We start from the raw sequence: 20,750 nt of genomic DNA on the forward strand, positions 1-20,750 counted from the left end.
CAGGACACTTAGAGATAGTCAAAGGACTATTGAAAATGAAGGACTGGAGTCATGAGAATGTAGCTTTGGAAACAAATTGTCTTGATGCATTAAGGAAAGCCTTTAAAATGATTGAGATTAAGTTAAAGGAGAAAAGTAAGCTAAAGACTGAGAGATGTGGGGCCACCAAGGTGTGTTAGATGCAACTCAAATTGCCTAGAGGGAGCTAATTGTTACATTTTCTATGTAAACATTGATTCCTTGAGGATATTGGTGAATGCTATAAATCAGGCTTGATTTATTATCTTATTAAATTGTTAGACTTTAAAAAGTGATCTAGATAATGTTAACAATAAAAATTAAAATTTTAAATGCATCAATCCTTTTTTTCCCCTACAGGGAATTAATTGTTAAACATTTCCTGGTACCTTGATGACAGATACCAACATTTAAGTTAGGACATGGGAAATAATGCATGGTGAGAGAGAAGAAATTAATCAGAGAGTGCAAAAGAACCGTAAGAATAAAGTTCACAGAAATTAAGGGAGGATAATTCCAAACCTATATTTTCAAAAATAATTCTTAGGAACTAACTCAGTAATGTGACTCATTTCTGAAATATCATTTTCCCCTGCATTTATTTGTAGAATATGAATTGCATTGTTTGGACTTTAAATTTAAAAGTTATTTATTTTTAAACATTCTTTTTACCACAAAATTTAGGGTTTCAAATTCTTTCCCTCCCTCTAGCTTCTCAGTCCAATCATTGAGAAGGAAGGCAATATAATATTAATTATACATATGTAATTATGTAAAAGATATTTCTATATTAATTATGTAACAAAAAGAAAGAAAAACACAAGGGGAAATTATACATCAATTTATATCCAGAGTTCATTAGTTTTCTCTCTGGAAATAGGTAGCATTTTTCATCATGAATGCTTTGAAATTATCTTGGATCATTGTGTTTATTAGAGTAGCCAAAACTTTCACAGTTGTTCATGGTTACAATACTACTATATTATGTACAATGATCTGCTGGATCTGCTCACTTCACTCTGCATCAATTCACATATATCTTTTCAATTTTTTTTCCAAAATTATGCCCCTCATCATTTTTTACAACACAATAGTATTCTATCACAATCACACATCACAACTTGTTCATTCATTCCCCACTTGTTGAATATTTCCTCAATTTCTATATTTTTGTCTCTACAAAAAGAGCTGCTATAAACATTTTTGTCCTTATAGTTCTTTTTCTTCTTTCTTCTTATTCTCTTTATGATTTAGACCTAGAAGTGGTTTTGCTGGCTTATCTGCATAGTTTTATAGTCCATTGGGAGTAGTACCAAATTGTTCTCCAAAAAAGGGTGGATCAGTTCATAATTCCAACAACAGTACATGAGTGGCCCAATTTTTCCACATTCCCTTCCATTGTCATCTTTCTTTTCTGTTGTTTTACCCAATCTGATAGGTATAAGGTTCTGTATCTCAAAATTATTTTAATTTGCATTTCTCCAGCAAATAATTATTTCTGGCATTTTTTCATATGATCAAAGATAGCTCTGACATCTTCTAAAAACTTCCTGTTTATTATATCCAGTAATCATTTATCAATGAGAGATTACTCTTTTTCAATATGTAAATTTGGCAAATCTTTGAGAAATGAGGCCTTTATCAGTGAAACTTGCTTTATCTTTTCTTTCATCTGTTTTGGTATGAATGTAGCAGGAATGATAAGTGAAATAAAAAAAAAAAAAACTTTTTATTCTCCTTTTCTTGCTGATCAACAAAAATACATCTCTTCCTGCAAATTAAAACAGTTCTGAGGTACCATCTCACACTTATCAGATTAGCTAATGTGATAAAAAAGGGAAATGATAAATGTTGAAGAGGGTGGGAAAGAATTGGGACACTAATGCACTGTTAGTGTAGCTGTGAACTGATCTAACAATTCTGAATTCATAGAATTTATTTTTCCAGTTACATATAAAGATAGTTTTCAACATTCATTTTTGTAAGATTTTGAGTGAACAATTGTTTTTCTCCCTTCCTCTTTTGCCTCTCCTCAAGAGAGCAAGTAGTGTGATATAGATTATATAGGCACAATTATTTCATTATGAAAGAAAAAATCAGAACAAAAGGGAAAAATAAAAACAAAAAAAGCAAAAAGCAAACAAACAAAAATTGTAAAAATAGCACACTGTGATCCTCATTTAGTCTCCATAGTTCTCCCTTGATGTAGATGGCATTTTTTTTTCATCCCAAATCCACTGGAATTGTCTTGGATCACCATATTGCTGAGAAGAGCTAAGTCTATCTTAGTTGATCATCACATAATCTTGCTGTTATTCTATACAATGTTCTCCTAGTTTTGCTCATTCCACTCCACATCAGTTCATATAAATCTTTCTAGACTTTTCTGAAATCAGTCTGCTCAATATTTTTGATAGAACAATAATATTAATTACAAACGTATACCAGAACTTATTCAACCATTCCCCAATTGATGGGCATCCACCCATATTCCAATTTTTACCAGTACAAAAGAGCTGCTGCAAACAATTTTTGCACATGTAGATCCTTTTCTCCCTTTTATGATCTTCTTTTGGATACAAACCTAGTAGTGACACTGCTGGATCAAAGGGTATACACAGTTTTATAGCCCTTTGATTTAACAATTCTCGAACTATCTCTAAAGGGCAACCAAATTGTGCATTCCCTTTTGATTCACAAAATGATCCTAAAAAGAGAAAAGGATCTACATGGTAAAAATATTTATATCAGCCCTTTTTGTTCAGGTAAAATATTAGAAATTGATGGTATACCTATTAATTGGAAAAGGCTGAACAACTTATAGTATGTAATGTATGGAACACTATTACATACTAAGAAATGAACAGCCAGATTTGAGAAAAAAACCTGGAAAGAAACATGCAAACTGATGCAAAGTGAAATGAGCAGAATCAGAAATCCATTGAGTACAGTATCAACATTGCTTGATGACCAACTATTAATCCAAAAGTACAAAGCTATACACATCTAGCCCAAGAACTGAAGGACTCTGAATACAGATCAAAGCATAATTATTTCATTTTTTAAATGTTTTTTAAATCAATGTCTTCTTTAACAACTATGACCAATATGGAAATATATATTTTACATAATGGCATATATACATATATATATACATGTATATATATATATATATTAAATGAATCTTTTAAATCTTTTAAAAAGGAATGTTAAAATTATCTTGATATGTCATTTGAAAAATAGAATATCATCTAAAAATATATAAAAATCATTTCTTCCTTTCTTGATATTTTAAGTCATTTTCTGCCTTCTGACAAGACATAAAACATTGAATAGAACTAGTAGACTGAGAAAAGCCTTGTTAAACAGCAAGCTCATTTAATTTCCTTCCCTGTGTGAAAATGGTGACTTTGTGCTTGAGACACAAGGAAGCACAAGGCAAATTTAGTTAAGTATAAACATGAGCAGACATAATAACTTGGTGGGCTCTGTGTGGTTGGTTGTATAATGGCTAATTGAGAGGAGAACAGTATTTAAAAGATTTGTGTCTAATTAAGAGCCAGGCAACTGATGATGCCTGACTTAGGGAAGAAAAACCCAGCTCACAAATCAGTTTTACTTCATTGCTAATGTGGAAGGTAGACATTTAACAAAGGAGATTTAAGCAGAATTAAATAATGTAATATAATTTGGTATTGTATTGATCATATCACATCTGGAATAGACCCAAAGCATTCCAATTCCAGGAAATGCTTGTCTTTTTCCTTTGAAAAATGGATTGTTTAGTTTTCTATATATTACTTCATTACGTGACTGGTAAACAAAGCACTAAGTAAAATCCAGAATTTAAAAAGATATGCTATAAGTAAGTATTTTACATTGTTTGTCTCCATCTGTAGTTAAATGGTTGTGTTTTGAGCATTTGCACACGGTGCACAGTAAAAAATAGGTGATAATAAAATTTTAAGTTGATTGATAGACTCACTGGTAGAATCTAGAATGGGAACAAATGAAAGCTTACTTACGCACAGGGCAACTCCAAAGTACACTTGGAGAAGAAGTGAAAACTCTTCGTTTTATAGTTATATGATCAAATCTTTTAGTTTTTGATTAATGCTTGGTCTCTTCCTGGTGGTCATTGCTTTTGGTAGGATTTCTTATTAACTATAACTAAAAGATTTTATCATGTAACTATAACACCTAGACACTCCCACCTTTCCACACCACCCTCCAAACCTGCTAACATATATAGGTAGACCTTCAGAAAAAAATCTCAAATCTGAGGCATTTTGTGGGTCAAAATTTGCTTTTCTCTTAGAAGCATGGGTCACAATTACACCCAGACATATATTTGCTTTGATAAATGAAAAAAAAAAAAAACAAAAAAAACACATTAGTTCAATTAAAATGGAAATGGTTAGATTTGGGATGAGAAGCTATCATCCATTCTATAATGCTCTTGCTTGCTATTGTAAATCATTAAGTCAAAAAGCAAATATTATATATGTCAGTCATTATATTAGGTGTGGATGATATGAATTCCAAAATGAAACAGTCATTGTCCTCAAGGAAATGGCACTCTATTGGTATATATTCATACACATAAATATTTGCAAAATTAATATAAGACAAGAATGAGAGGGAAGGAATTAGTAACTACTGGGATCAGGAAAGGCTTCATGTAGAAAATGATTCTTGAATTAAGCTTAGAAGGAAGCTGGATTCTAAAAGGAGGAAGTAAGAAGTGAATATATTTGAAATATGAAGAACAGCAACTGCAAAGTTATGGAGATAGGAGATGCAATGTCACATGCGAATAACAGCAATAAGGTCAGTTTGTCTGTTTTTCAAAGTTCATAAAGAGGAATAATATAAATTGAAGCCTGGACATGTAAATTGAATCCAAAGATGGAGGTTGAATCCAGGTTAAAAGGGACTTTTATTTCTAAGCAGGGAAGATTGTGTTTAATTTTTAAGGTAATCAGGAAGCTCTAGATTTCATTAAGTAGGGGAATGACTTGATGAGACCTGGTTTTTAGAAAAAATATTTTGGTCTCAGTAAAAAATGGATTAATGGGAGAGAAACATGAAGCACAGAGATAATTGTAAAATCAACTAAAAAAGAGCCACAAAGTGGAAAAAGGTTTTGCCTTTGTACTAGGAATCCAAATCTTTTCACTTCTTATTGAAATATTTGGATTTTTAAAGTGGAGAAATTACTGCTTTAGCTACTTTATTCTGATTATCCTGATTTTGTGGAGATTATTAGAAATTTCTGAGAATACCATGAAAAAATATATGTTTAGTTTTTAGAGAAGTATCCCATTCATTCCTTCAAGATAAAATTAGATGTTGTTCTCAGGAAAAATAGCTTTGTCCAGAAAAAAAAAAATCATTTGCCTAATTTCCTTGAAAGATTTTTAAAGTGTCTTAGTTTTCATTTAAATACTCCACAAATTTTCTCTAACACCAGAATATAAACTTCTTGAGAACAAGAACCGTATAATTTTCTTGAATTTACCTCACAATACTTCATAAGATATTCAGTGACTTAATATTCTTAGCACAGTTTTCAGCTCTTCAAACTGTTTAAGTTTGTAAAGTGTAAAACTATACTGATTTTTCAGATTTGCTCTATTTAGTCCTCAGTGAATACTTATTTGGTTTAATGTATTAAATAATAAAAAGACATCTAAAATAGATCTTCCTTGGATGTTTAAGAGTTTGTTGATAAAGCACCAAAGTATATCATTTCAAGATGGCTTTATCTTGGCAGGAATAGTATTTAAGGAACATATTGCTATAGTATTAATTGGTTGGGATACCATACTATACAATAGAGAGTACTGGATTTTTTAAAAAGAGAATTAGGTGCTTGGCTAGTTAATATCTTTGTGATCCAGAGTAATGCAATCTCCTTAGATTTGGAGTTCCTTATCTGTGAAGTGAGGAGATTAATCTAGATAAGCTCCATTTCTAAACATATGACTTATGATTATAGAGATCAAAGGCTTTGACAACTACCAGGCTTTGAATTAATAAAAAACAGTATAATTGATATACAGTCATTTCATACTGTTTATAAACTTTGCTATAACAAGAATGATTACAATTCCTATTTCTTTACTCTCTCTCTCTCTCTCTCTCTCTCTCTCTCTCTCTCTCTCTCTCTCTCTGTGTGTGTGTGTGTGTGTGTGTGTGTGTGTGTGTGTGAAAATGATCTCACTTGATAAGTTGCAGCCTATTTAATTCAGGAAATATGAGGTTAATTAGCCTTTTCATCATCTTCTGTATTTCCTATTTGTCAAGTTGTCATGTCCTAAAACTCATAAATTCCAGGTGAGTTAAAAGAAGGAAGTGTGTGAGATATCATGTTATTATTATTATTATTATTAATTTTTTTTTGCTAACTAGAAGCTAAGCTCTGTTGATTATTTTTTCCAAAAACAAGACAAAACAAACAAACAAACAAAAGCCAGTTGCTGTTTACATTCTTTAAATTCTTCATTTTGAAATAAAGGTACCTATTACCCCCATTATAATTGTAGCTGAAATTACGTGATATTGACTTGAACTTTTATTTAATTTTTCAGACTGAATATAAAATGTGATACTGTGAAGAAAATTTTAAAATGGTAACTGTTCCAGAAGTTTCTATTCAAATAAAAAATGAACTCGTATTAAGTGTATATTATATAATAGACATTGGAGATACAAAGATAAAAAACATAATAGAGAGAATACAAAGTAAAAATGCAAAATCTTTTTACTCTATTAGAGGAAACAATATAGACATATACAGTTGGAAATAATGCAGTCTTTATCATCTGATGCCTTAATTATTGCAGGAACCTGCAAGTAGCTCTGCCTACATTACCTTTCCCCATTTCAATCCATTCTCCATGTAGCCACTAAAGCTAAATGGATTTTTCTAAATGTAGAACCAATCATGTCACCCTCCAATTCAATAAATCCTGGCACCTCCCTATATGATCCTGAATAAAATATAAAATAGTCTATTTCACATACAAAGTCTTTCATAATCTAGTCCCCATTTCTTATATTTTCAATCTTTTTACATCTTAATCCCCAACATGTACTCTTAGATTTAGGGATACTGAACTCCTAGTGAGGCATCACCTCCCTGATATCATAGTTCTCTTTGAGAATGAAGGACAAAAAATAGCTATGAAATAGCTATCTCTCTCTCTCTCTCTCTCTCTCTCTCTCTCTCTCTCTAGATAGGTAGTTATTTAATATAAACCTAGCTCTTAGCATAGTACCTGTCTCATAGAAAGCACTCAAATCTATACTTATATGACATATAATCTACGTACAAAGAAACCTAAGTGGAAGACTAACATACCTTGTAACTAAGAAAGAACTAATTCAATGATATCTCTTAAAAATGTTCATCAAATCTCCATTTGAATATGTCCAAAGTCAGGGAACCCATAAACTCATGAGGTAGTTATTCATATTTTGTCATGATAATTATTGTTAAGATGTCTCTCTTCCTTTCACTACCTTATCCCTGCCCTTTATATTGAACTTATGTTCAATTTATATGATTTCTGCACATTGTTCCTATTCTGAACTCCATGGTCACAAAGATAAATGTTTACTCTTTCCTTCCCATGACAACCTACTACACATTTAAAGGTAGTGATCCTGTCCTCCTGATGGCTTTCTTTTCCCAAATAAAATAATCTCACTTTCTCTTGCATATGTATGTATGTATGTATTTTTTTTAAAATTCTCTCTAAATTGTCCAAAATGACTAAACTGAATACAATTCTCTAAATAGGATGTGACCAGGGTAAATTATAGTGAAAAAGTAACTTTACTTATTCAAGATTCTATGGTCCTTTTAATGATTCATATCGATCTTTTAGTTGACTAACACTCCATATCTTTTCCATATGAATTGTTTGTTATCTAGCTATGCCTTATTGCTCTTTATTTGTGGAGTGCATTTATTATTTTTTAAATTATAATGGAGGACTTTACTTTATTCTCTTTTGAATATTGTTATATAGTATGTCTAATTTTGTAAATCCTGCTTCTTCCTTTTGAAATATTAGACATTACTTTGAGATTATGTTCTGGAAATTTGGTAAATGTTCTTAGAATGCCTCTATTATTTATTTTTTTAAAAAGTGAACAAAAAAAAGAACTAAGGACAAACTCTTATAATGTGTCTGCAATCCTCCCTACTTACTATCATAATCTTCTTTATTAATCAATATTTCTAGGTTTCCCCCCTAAAACCTGGAAAGAAACATTTACAAACTTTTAAAATTATACTAACTTATCTTTTAGCTCAACCATTAATCATTATATTTTATTTAGCATTATTCAATCACAATATACTTAATATACCTAATGATACTTTTATTCAGCTCAGATACTTCTCTGCCTTTCCAGATGTTATCATGAAACATCAATTGCTTAGCTAAAATGTGGTATATAATATTGCCAGTATTCCATTGAATCTAACACAGCTTTTTTTTTTTTCTAGAAAGTGTTTAAAATCATACATTCATATAATCTCCAAGTTGGAGTATTCTATATGCTAGAAACCCTTTCCTTTTCTCAAGTGTAAATTTGTCTCTTTGCAGATACTATTCATTACTTTTAGTTTTACCCAAAGGCCAAAATAAATAAGTCTAATTCCTCTTCCACATGACAGCCTTTTAGGTCCTTGAAATATCTATCATGCTCTCCTCAAGTCTTATTTTCTCTAAGCTGAACATTTTCAATTCTTTAAACTGGAAAAGACTCTAGGCCCTTAACTATTTTTATTGTCCTCCAGTTTATCAACATCCTTCCTAAAATGTCATGCCCAGATCAGAATCCATTATCCAGATGTGGTCTCACCAGGAGAGAAAATACTGGGACTATCTTACTATTTTGGGAAGCTATGCCTTTCTTAATTGAGCTTAAAGTAATAAAAATAGTATTGCCTATTTATTTATATCAGTCTTGAAACATCAAAGGTAAAACAAACCTTCAGCTCATTTTTAGACAACTATTTCTGACTTCCTGCTTTTACCATGTGCTGGTAAAGTTTATTTCTTGATCCCAAGTGCAAGAATTTATATTAATCCTTAATATGTCTCTTATTAAAAGCAATTTTTCATTATTTAAAAATGGTGGGGAACCAAGCAATGCCTCATTTCCAGATCTTTGATACTTCTCCCATTTACCGGTTAGTCAAAGATTAGTAGTAGTTTCTTAGCAATGATATCTATAAGTATTTTCAAAACATCAAAATTTAATTTATCCAGGATCAGTACCTTGATTTCATTGAATTAAAAGTTCATAATTTTTTTCATGTTTCCATTGAAATCTTGTTGTCACAACAGGATCATTATCTAGCAAGTAGAGATATACCAGAAAGGTACAAGAACTTTGTGTCAGGCAGAATGAGGCAGATTGGTGGTGCGTATCTCCTTAGGATTTCTTCATCCTTATCAAAGTTGCCCTGGCCAATCACCAACTTGTTTGAAACCTTTCTATCATAATTTTTAAAAGAATTATTATGTTTCTGTAACATTATTATAATGCATTAGTCTGTCACAGTCAATTCCATCTTTAAATATACATATGATTTCCTATTCCTCTATGTCACAACATTTCAATTTCAAAACAGAAATCACACTAACATAATTATTAACAATTCATCATTAAAAATCAAACTTTTTCTTTTCCTAATATACTTCAAAATAGAATAATTATTCTAAAGCAAAATAAAAACAAAAGTTTCCAGCATCTGTGTCTAATTTTTTTATGCCTCAATTTTCTCATCTACAAATTGCTGGGTTATGTGTGGTTTAGATAACCTCTAAATTTCATAAAAGTCTGGAGTTAAAATCTGGCCTCAGACACCTACTAGCCACGTGACATGAGAAAAGTCACTTAACTTTGTCTCAGTTTCCTCACTTATAAAATGAATAGAGAAGGAAATGGCAAATAGTTGCTCCTTCTTTGTCAAGAAAATCCCTCCCAAATGGAGACATTGAAGATTTGGACATGACTGAAAAATGATTGAAGTAAAGGTCCATAACAATTTTAAATCCATGATCATATATCCTACAATCTTTTCATTCTACAATTCAATTTGACAATTATTTATTAAGTGACTTCTTTATATGGGGCACTATGTAGGGTTCAGGCAGTAGAGAAACAAAAACAAATTAGTCCTTGTCTTCAAGTGACTTATCCTTCAAGCATTTATTCACCACATATGATACATTAAATAAAACATTTCTACTGTTTTTCAATAAAAAAGTGACTATTTTAAGAATTGCAAGCAGACAATAAATTTTCCATCATTTCCTTTTTAATAACAAAAATATAGCAGAAGTGAGTGAGAAGTCAAAGACTTTGTGGATTTTTCATCGGATCACAAGTAGTGCGCATTAATATTTGGATTTCTATTCTAATATTTTGATTCTAAGCTTCAGAGGATCTTATCAAAATTAATTGGAATGAGCATGAAATCCAATTAATCAAGTAGAAAAAATGTACTGTGTCCAAGTAACTACAATATCTCCAAGACTATTTCATTAATTTTAGAGACTAGCACTTTTTCATTCCTTACCAATTACAAACATATATAGACTGATCTTAGCATTTCAGGCCCACAGAAATTTGAAAGGCTGATTTTGTGCTTGTAGATTTGTCCATTATGTTAGATGATCATGGATAATTTTAAAGCCAGACTATTCTTCAAAGTGCCTTCCTGAAGTGCTCAGAAAGGCATATAATTCTTTCATATCATTTTGTTTCCCTAATGCCTAGCTATCCTGGTGACCTATTACTTTCTTCTAGTTTAAGTACAATCCCCAAAAAGAGCCAAGCCAAGCATGCCAGCCAATTAACTTTGTTCTAGGCATTGACTCAGAACAGGCGGCATACTTAACTCTAGCCAGTTACTTTAGAGTCATATGTTAATAATGACAAGAAGTCTATGTGAGAATTTGAGTGGAGCAGGGAAAATTTACCACTGGTACTGAAGGAAACAAGTTGAATATTATGGCCTAATGAAGGCAAGGCAGTAGGAGCACATGTGTCCAGAAAGATCAGTAATACCATAGGGTCTGAGAAGATGCATTGTCTGCATCCTAAATCTACCATTACTCAGTTTAACCATGGCAGGATGTAAATTGAGGGAAATGAGGTTGATTTTGAGTTCAATATTCCATTGCTTTTCTCCAATTATAGTTCAAGGCAGACTTTTAGATGTATGAACAATCTTGGTTGGTTCAGAAAAAAATATTTTGACAGTCATTGAAATTTGAACTGGCCCAGAGTACTTTGTTTACTCAAATAGTACGTTGTATTTATTGTGCATATACTTTTTATTTAATTACAGACAGTTCTTACTTTACTTCATGACTCCACACAAAGAATTCTGAAATAAAACAGCATTCCAGTAAAACAACCATGTTACAGTATAGTTATATGTAATTTCTTTCTGCCATTTCACTGTAGCTTCCCAGTATCTCATCAAAACATGTAAAAAACAACAAAAAATACACTTTAAAACCTTCCAAGTGAAAGTAGAAGAACAGATAAATATAGAGATGCTAATGTAGAAACCTCTAGGTTGAGAGGACACTTTTGCTTGGGTTCCACACATCCTCTCCTGTCTGGCCCTGAGTATCTATCCAGCAATCTAGTCTTGATGTGTCCAGTCTCACCTGTTACTAGTACTCTTCTGACTTTTTCCATCCTTTCTGTGTCTATGTCTGGATACCTTCCTCTTCTCTCTTCCTTCCAGACCCTGACTTGGTGGGCCCCAGTGCATGTGTGCCTCCTGCTACTATGACTTATTTGTCTCCCACCCAACAATACAGAATCTTCTTTGTTCAGATCCCCTTCTCTTTGCTTCCTTCCCTAACTTATTCATAAGCAAATTCTCATTAAGTAAAAAATCACTTTACAAAGAGGTTTGAGAAACAGTCCCTTACCTAAAGTGGGAATGGTCTATATCTGTATATATTAGTCAACAAATAATTATCAAGAGACTCTATGTGCTAGATACCATCCTAGGTTCTGAGAAAATCACTATATAGAATGAAACAATCATTATTTGCAAGGTACTCACATTCTAAGGTGAGAGAAAAGTGCATATAAGATATATACAGCACACATATTACATACCTACACAGTAGGTAGTTTGAGAAGCAAGACACTAGAAGTTAGAGAGATCAGGAAAACATTCTTGAAGAAGATAGTGCTTGGCCTTTCTCAAAGAAAGAATGACATTCTATGAAGCAGAAGTAAGGAGGGTATACACCAGGCATAGGAAAAAAGTCATTGAAACTGAATTTATATAGAAAATACAATATTCTATTTGAAGATCAGAGAGAAGGTTAGTGAGGAAGGATTACAATATTGAAGAGGGAGTTAAACCCAATGAAATAGGCAAAATAGATTGAGGTCAGTTTTTGAAGGTCTTTAAAAATTAAACAAAGCAGTTTACATTTTATCCCAGAAATAAGAAGCAATTGAGTAGAAAAGTAAGATTATCACATCTGTATGGAAATGTGTCCAGACAGAGTGAAGTGTTGAAAGATTTAAGGAAAGGACATTTAGGATGATAGCTTGAAAAGCTGATAGGGTGTAATGTTGGCTTTTTTCAGTGTATGGGAGATTTGAGTATCTTTAAATGTCCACAGGAAGAAAGTGATACATAATAAGAGGATACATAATGATATATATATATATATATATATATATATATATATATATATATATATATATATATATATATATATATAATTGAAGCCACAAGTATAAGTATGTTGAGCAGCAGTTTTATGCTCTCAAATACTGGAAATTGTGTTGGAGCCAAATAAACTATGTTCAAATCATCTTTTTTTTTTTTTTTTCTATTGATACCTATGTTATCTTTGAAAGTGACTTCATTTTTCTATGTTTAAGTTTCTTCATCTACAAAATTCAAGGATTAGTTTAGAATGGTAGCGTCACTCGAATAGAAATGGGAGAAATAAAACCTGTAGACTTAGAAAAATTACATTAATATTATATATGTTCTAATGTGTTATTGTTTTGTTAAATATTTATGAATTTGATCTTATTGTAGTTAGATTGAACTTGAGAGTTTTGCTGACCTCAATGTAGTCAATTATTTGAAACCTTTGGACTAGATGAACACTAAAGTCTAGTTTTGAATCAATAATATCATTGATGATGATAATGATGTTATATTAGCTAACATTTATGAAGCACTTTCAAGTTTGCATATGAGTATATTTATTTATATGTGTATATTAAATTTTATATATGTTCACATATATAAATTTTATGTATGAACATATATATGTATAGGTATAGATATGTATGTATTATGTATGTATGAATTAAATCTTTTCCTCACAACTCTTGAAAGAACTACTATTTTTAAGCCCAATTTACAGATGAGGAAAGAAGTTAAACAAGCTGGGACTTCATATTTCACAATCTGTTTGACTGAAGCAGTCTTTAAATCTAGTGCTTCCTGACCAAGGTCAATGTTTCAGATATTATGCCTGATTGTTCTTCCAGTGAAAGTATAACTTTTTATCTTAAAGGTGGAGGATTTCCTGTTTGTCTTTTTACTCCAAATTCTTTGCATGACATTTTATACAGAGTAAGTCACTTATTCAGATGCAACTAAGTGGCAAAGTAGATAGGAAAATACCTGGAAAAAAAATCTGAATTTGTATCCTACCTTAGATACTTAATTAGGTGAATGACTATGGCAACTCACAATCTCAATCTGTTTCCTTTAGAACTCAGTAAAGTAAAAATAATAATGGCATACACATCTTAAGGTGTTGTAAGAATAAAATAAGGTAATATTTGTAAAATGCTTTACAATTGTTAAAACTGTATATAAATGCTAGCTATTGTTGAATGCTTCTTGGATGGAATTGACAGTTTATAAATGTATGTATTTCTCTTCCTATACAAATAAAGTTGCAAAATATCTCTAATTTTAGCTTTCAGAAAAAGGCACTGTTTTAATCTATTTTTGTGTTTGTGTGTGTGTATGTATTTTAATGACTTGATTACTTTTAGAACTTTTACCCATTTTCATTTCCATGGCTAATTTTAAAAATAGCTATAGAATTACTTGTAATCGCTGGATTTTTTTTAAACTGTGTTTTCAAATTTCTTATAAATGGCTCAGACTTCACTTTTCTTATGAATGTAATACTGTAGTACCCTTAGGTATCCCAGTCTTTTGACTGTTTATCTGAAAATGTTAAGGAGGGTTTGCTTTGATTGTGTTTCATATAACATACTTCTAAGTAAACATCTTTTCATTGTTTTTAACAGCTGAAGATGCCTGTGGAGGCACAATGAGAGGATCCAGTGGTATAATTTCCAGTCCTAGTTTTCCTAATGAATATCATAACAATGCTGACTGCACATGGACAATTGTGGCTGAGCCAGGGGACACCATTTCACTCATATTTACAGATTTTCAAATGGAAGAGAAATATGATTACTTGGAAATAGAAGGTTCTGAGCCACCAACGATATGGTAAGTAAATACTGGCTGGTAATTGATATTCATACAAAGCACAAGAAAGGTCAGTGATGGGAGTATTAGTACAATGGCAGTGAGTAGCTATAAAGGAACTAATGGTCATGATTCTAGCTGCCATGATTCTTGAAACATTATTAATGATAACTGATGGAACACAATGATATGAGTGAGGAATTAGGCCTAAAACTAGTCTCATTCCTACAAAGAATGTAAAAAACAAATATATACCTCTCTACTGGTTTTAAACACTTAAAGAAACCATAATTATGTGTGCAATGACAGACATGGTTCTGATTATAAGTGCTTGTATTCATCACCTTTAATCCTTTTTCAACGGAAGCATGATAAAACTCTGTAGAAGTTGTTCCACACAAATGTTCACATCAGACTGATTATACAACAATTTTATCCTAATTAATCTATGTAAACATAATCTCAGTCATTATTCTTTGTGTAATTAAATTGTAAGCTCCTAGAGGGTGGGGATTCTATTTTTATCTCTTTTTATATCCCTAGCACTTAGATCAGTGCCTGGAGTAGAGTAGACACTTTATATATGTTCACTGATCATAAAGCCAAAGCAGATGCATAGGGGAAGAATAATATTACATTTGTTTGGGAGACAAGATAGAATCATAGCACACTCATGACATGTTTTCTTTCATGAATTTTAGGATGAAAATATATAGTTATATATAAGTTTTATAACTTTCTTTTTTATTTTAGTAAGTTTATTTTTAATACACATTGCTTTATGACTCATATTGGAAGAGAAAGTCAGAGGAAAAGGAAAAAAACAGGGGAGAGATATAAAAAATAGAAAAAAGAAGTGAATATAGCACGTGTTCATTTACAGTCTCCTTAGTTCTTTTTCTGGATGCAAAAGACATGTTCTGTCCAAAGTCGATTGGGATTGCTTTGGATCACTGAATCATTGAGAAGAATCAAGTCTTTCATAGTTGATCATCACACATTCTTGCTGTTATTGATATTCCTAGTTTTGCTTGTTTATCTCAGAATCAGTTCATGTAAATCATTCCAGGCCTTTCTAAAATCAGCCTGATCATTTTTTATAGAACAATAATATTCCATTATATCTATATACTACAATTTATTCAGCTATTCCCCAATTGATAGGCATCCACTAATTTTCCAATTCTTTGCTACCATTAAAAGAGCTTTCACAAACATTTTTTGCACATGTGGGGCCTTTTCCTTCCTTAATGATTTCTTTGGGAGACAGACCTAGTAGTGTGACTACTGGGTCAAAGGGTATGCATAGTTTTAGAGCTCTTTGGGCATAGTTCCAGATTGCTCTCCAGAATGATTGGATCATTTCCTAATTCCGCCAACAATGCATTAGTATGCCAATTTCCCCACATCCCCTCCAACATTTATCATTATCTTTTTTTGTTATCTTAGCCAATCTGAGAGGAGTGAGATACTAACTCTGAGTTGTTTTAATTTGCATTTCTCTCAATAGTGATTTAGAACATTTTATATATAACTATAGATGGCTTTAATTTCTACATCTGAAAATTGTCTGTTCATCCTTTGACCAAAATTAATTGGGGAATGATTTGTATTCTTATAAATTTGATACAGTTGTTCATATATTTTAAAAATGAGACCTCTATCAGAAATCTTGACTGGGAAAGTTTTTTTTCCCAACCTTGTACTTCCCTTTTAATTTTTTTTGGTTAGTTTTATTTCTGCAAAACCTTTTAAATTTAATGTAATCAAAATTGTACATTTTGCCTTTTATAATGTTATGACCTTCTTTGGTCATAAACTCCTCTCTTCTCCAAGGATTTGATAGGTAAATTGTCCCTTGTTTTTCTAATTTGTTTATGGTATCCTTCTTTAGGCACCAATCATGTATCCATTTTGATCTTTTTTTGGTATGGGGAGTGAGATGTAGGTCTATTCCAAATTTCTGATATTATTTTCCAGTGTTCCCAAAATTTTTTGTCAAATAGTGAGTTCTTATTCCAGAAGCTGGAGTTTGGGGATTTATCAAATACTAGATTGCTATAGGCTTTAATGATTGTGTCAAGTGTATCTAATCAATTTTACTTATCCACCAATCTATTTCTTAGCCAGTACCAAATGGTTTTGATAACTGCTGCTGTATAATATAGTTATAAGTATGGTATGCTAAACCACCATCCTTTGTATTTTTTCATTAATTCCCTTGGTATTCTTGACCTTTTGTTTTTCCAGATGAATTTTGCTATTTTTTTCTACTTCTATAAAATAATGTTTTGGAAGTTTGATTGGTATGGCATAGAACAAGTATAACAAATTAAGCAGAATTGTCATTTTTATTACATTCACTCTGCCTAGCCATGAACAACTGATATTTTTCCAATTGTTTAGATCTGACTTTATCTTTGTGAGGAGAATGTTGTATAGTTCTTGGGTTTCTCTTGGGAGGTAGATCCCAAAGTATTTTATTATTTGAATTTTATTATTTGAATAGATATTATTATTTGAATAGAATTTCTTATTTTACCTTTTACTGATGGACTTTGTCAGAAATATATAGAAATGCTGATGATTTGTGTGGGTTAGTTATATAACTTTCCTAAATGAATTTACTAATGATTTAGGTACCGACACACTATAATTCCTTAATAATGCAATGATTAACTCATTATTTTTAACTCTATTTTATTTCAAAGGTGGGAGCTGGAAAACATATTCCTAGAGCATTTTAGATGACATCTGAATGCTTAAAATTTATTTTCTTTACCTTTATTTCGTATTCTTAATTGACTAGTTTAGAAACTTCTGTCCTACACATACAATATTCTTTTTTTTTTTTTTTTTTTTTTTTTTTTTTTTTAGAATCCCTCCCCCCTCCCTCCAAGTCCCTTCACTTATTCTCCTTTTCCTTTTCCCTTTTCCTCTCCCCCCTTTTAATGAGGCGAGAGAAAATTCTCTGAAAAACAAATATGTTAATTATTTACTCTTTGAGCCTCTTCTGATGAGAGTAAGATTCACACAATGATTCTCCCCCTCACTAAGTTCCCTCAGATATGGTGTATTTTCTATGTCTCTTCCTGGGATGTAGTTTCCCTCTTTTTATCACTCCTTCCCTTTACTACACCCCCCTTTTATTCTTTTATATCAGTAAAATCAAATTATCCTTGAGTATTTTTTATATACCCACAACAGAGTTACAGTTCTCAAGGGTTCTGTGTACCTTTTTCTGTTTCTCTTCAGTCTTGTGGATGTAGATCAAATTTTTTGTTTAAGTCTGGTTTTTTTCTTAGAAACATATAGAATTCCTCTGTTTCATTGAATGACCATCTTCTTCCATGGAAAAAGATGCTAAACTTAGCTGGGTAGTTCATTCTTGGTTGCAGTCCTTGATCTTTTGCCTTACGGAATATCAGGTTCCAGGCCCTTCTATCTTTTAATGTGGAGGCAGCCAGATCTTGGGTGACCCTTATTGTGGCACCTTGGTATTTAAATTGTTTTTTTCTAGCTGCTTGCAGGATTTTCTCCTTTGTGTGGTAATTCTGCAGCTTAGCCACAATATTCCGTGGTGTTCTTTTTTTAGGGTCTATTTCAGAAGGAGTTCGATGAATTCTTTCCACATCTACTTTCCCTTCTGTTTCTATTATCTCTGGACAGTTCTCTTTGATAATTTCCTGTAAAATAGAATCTAGGCTCTTTTTTTGGTCATAGTTTTCTGGAAGTCCAATGATCAGCAAATTATCTCTCCTAGATCTATTTTCCAGGTCTATAGATTTTCCCAGTAAGTATTTGACGTTGTTCTCCAGCTTCTCATTTTTTTTGTTTTGTTTGACTGATTCTTGGGTTCTCTGTGAATCATTCATTTCTATTTGTTCCATCCTGACTTTTAAGGAGTTATTTTCTTCTTTCACAGTTTTTAGTTCTTTTTGTAAATGCCCAATTTCGTTTTTAAATGAATTATTTTGCTCTATTGAATTTTTTTCCATTTCCCTAATTTTTTTTTTGAGAATTATTTTCTTTTTCCAATTCAGAAATTCTATTTTCTTGAGACTTTTTTATCTTTTCCAATTCAGAAATCCTACTTTCCTGTGTTTTTTTAACCTTTTCTAATTCACTAATTTTGTTTCCCTGCATCTCCTGTGAATTCTTTATTTTTTCCAACTCCAATTTCAGGACGTTGTTATTCTCTATCATAACTTCCCTTTCTTTTCCCCATTTTTCTTCAATCTCCCTCAATTTTTAAAGAGCTTCTTCTAGGAGAGAGTTATGTGATGGGGGGCAGGGGTCGTTCCCCTTTAAGTTGTTATCTTCTGAATCTTTGCTGTTAACTTCCTCGGGGTTGGATACCCACTCTTTCTCTGTATAGAAGGAATCTATAGTTTTTCTAGCTTTTTTGCTCATACTTAAAAAATGTTTTGGGGTCTGTCCCTGGGGTAGGAAATTATTTACTTCTTTACCAGCTTCCTCCCAGACCGGATGGATGCAGCGGCCCCTGCGCCGGAGCTAAGATAGAGCTCTGGGAGAGAGTTCCCCACCCCCTCCCTGGAGGTGCCTCAGAGGTGATTAGCACTACTGCGCTTCGAGGGCGTAGAATAGTGAAGACTGCAGGAAGCCCAGCCTATGTGTCCGGGTGGGGAGTGAATGTCTGCAGCAGGTGACGTGAGAAGCCCCTGCGCTCAAACTGGAAGTGTCTGCCAGAAACCGCGGTCCCTAGTTCAAAGGTTCCGCTTCTCTGGGACTTCCTGGAGCTGAGTTCCACTCCCTCCAGCTAAGCTAGGCAGTGTGTGTTGCCTTGGGCCATATCCACCCACTTGTCAGTCTCTTAACTATTCTCAGGAGGTAGCTGTGGCCACACCCCCTGGTGCCAAGAGATTTGCTGAGTCACCCCCCAGGATCGGGGAAAATCTAATCTGAGTTTTAAAATATTTTGGCTTTCTCTTCTGAACTGCTAAATAATTAGCAGAGAAGAGCTAACAGCCTGTGCCAGATTCCTTTACCTCAGTGGCTTCTCTGATCCCAGAGCCCTTCCCAGCGCAATGGGCGCAGTGTGCCCCTACCCCACCGTCTGTGCTGGTCTTTCTTATTCCTCCCCTGAGAACTGACCTTTCCTGTTGAAACTCCAGATTCTCTTCAGCTGGTAAGTCGTGCTTCCAGTCCTTGTGGTATCTATCAGTCCTGAGCTGATTTTGAGACTTAATTTATCTAATTGGTTGTGAGGGAGTGAGGACGTTCACTGAGTCGTGTGTTTCTTCTCCGCCATCTTGGCTCCGCCCCCGTTAAATGTCCACATACAATATTCTGGATGAAAACTTCTATCATATAATTTAATTAAAGTCTTGATAATCATTAGACATGTTTATAATTAATGATGAAAACTAATAAATAATTATTATAAATGTTTTGATTAATATAATTAATGAACAACCATAATGGATTTTCTATTGAAGCAAATGAATGTAGAAATTTTTATAGCAGTATCTGATACTGAAATAATTTTATTAAAATTTAAAAAAAAACATTTTATACCAAGCATACTTATTTTTGTCCATGGAACCAAATTTTTTCCAGTTTTTTTACATTTCTAACCCTCAATATCTTACTCTACCTCCTTTGCATTGCCAATCAGCTTCAAATCTTGCTATTTCTGTTAATGTTAAATAATTCAGACCCTCAAATGACCTTTTACCTGAATTATTGCAAAACTCTTAACTGGTCTACTTTCCTCCTGTATCTTTTTACTCAAATCCATCTTCCATTCACCTCCAGCCTCATTAAGCCCCCCCCCCCCAAAAGTAACTTTACTTAAGCATAGATCTGCCCACGAAAGTTTCCTTCATAAATAAAACCCAGTATTTCCCTATTGCTTCTAGAATAAAATATGAATTAATTTGTGTTTGTTTTAAAAATCTTTACTACTTTGCCCACCTTGTCTTTCTGTCCTCATTATTCATCACTTTCTTTTACACACATTAAGGTCCAGAGACTCAGGTCTTCATTCTGTTCCACAGGTCACTCTGTTTTTTATTAGTTCTCCCCAATTTGGAGAATGCTTTCCTTTCTCAGAAGTTCAAGCACAACTTTCAGGAAGATATTTTTCCTAACTTCTCTCAATTATTAATACCCTTTTCCACTAATTAACATTTTTACTATCTTATATTTACTTTGTGTTTATCCTTCA

The 20,750-nt window shown here is 32.5% G+C and overlaps 1 protein-coding gene across 1 annotated transcript in view; it reads left to right on the plus strand.

The window, feature by feature from the left end:
• CSMD3 (CUB and Sushi multiple domains 3) overlaps positions 1 to 20,750 on the plus strand; it is a 1,577,676-nt gene that overhangs the window by 450,926 nt on the left and 1,106,000 nt on the right. The window contains 1 exon segment of the mRNA XM_074266680.1: positions 14,374 to 14,581. Coding sequence (XP_074122781.1) covers positions 14,374 to 14,581 — 208 coding nt within the window.

This window comes from Sminthopsis crassicaudata, chromosome 1 (assembly GCF_048593235.1).
Source record: "Sminthopsis crassicaudata isolate SCR6 chromosome 1, ASM4859323v1, whole genome shotgun sequence".
NCBI classification, from domain to species: Eukaryota; Metazoa; Chordata; class Mammalia; order Dasyuromorphia; family Dasyuridae; genus Sminthopsis; species Sminthopsis crassicaudata.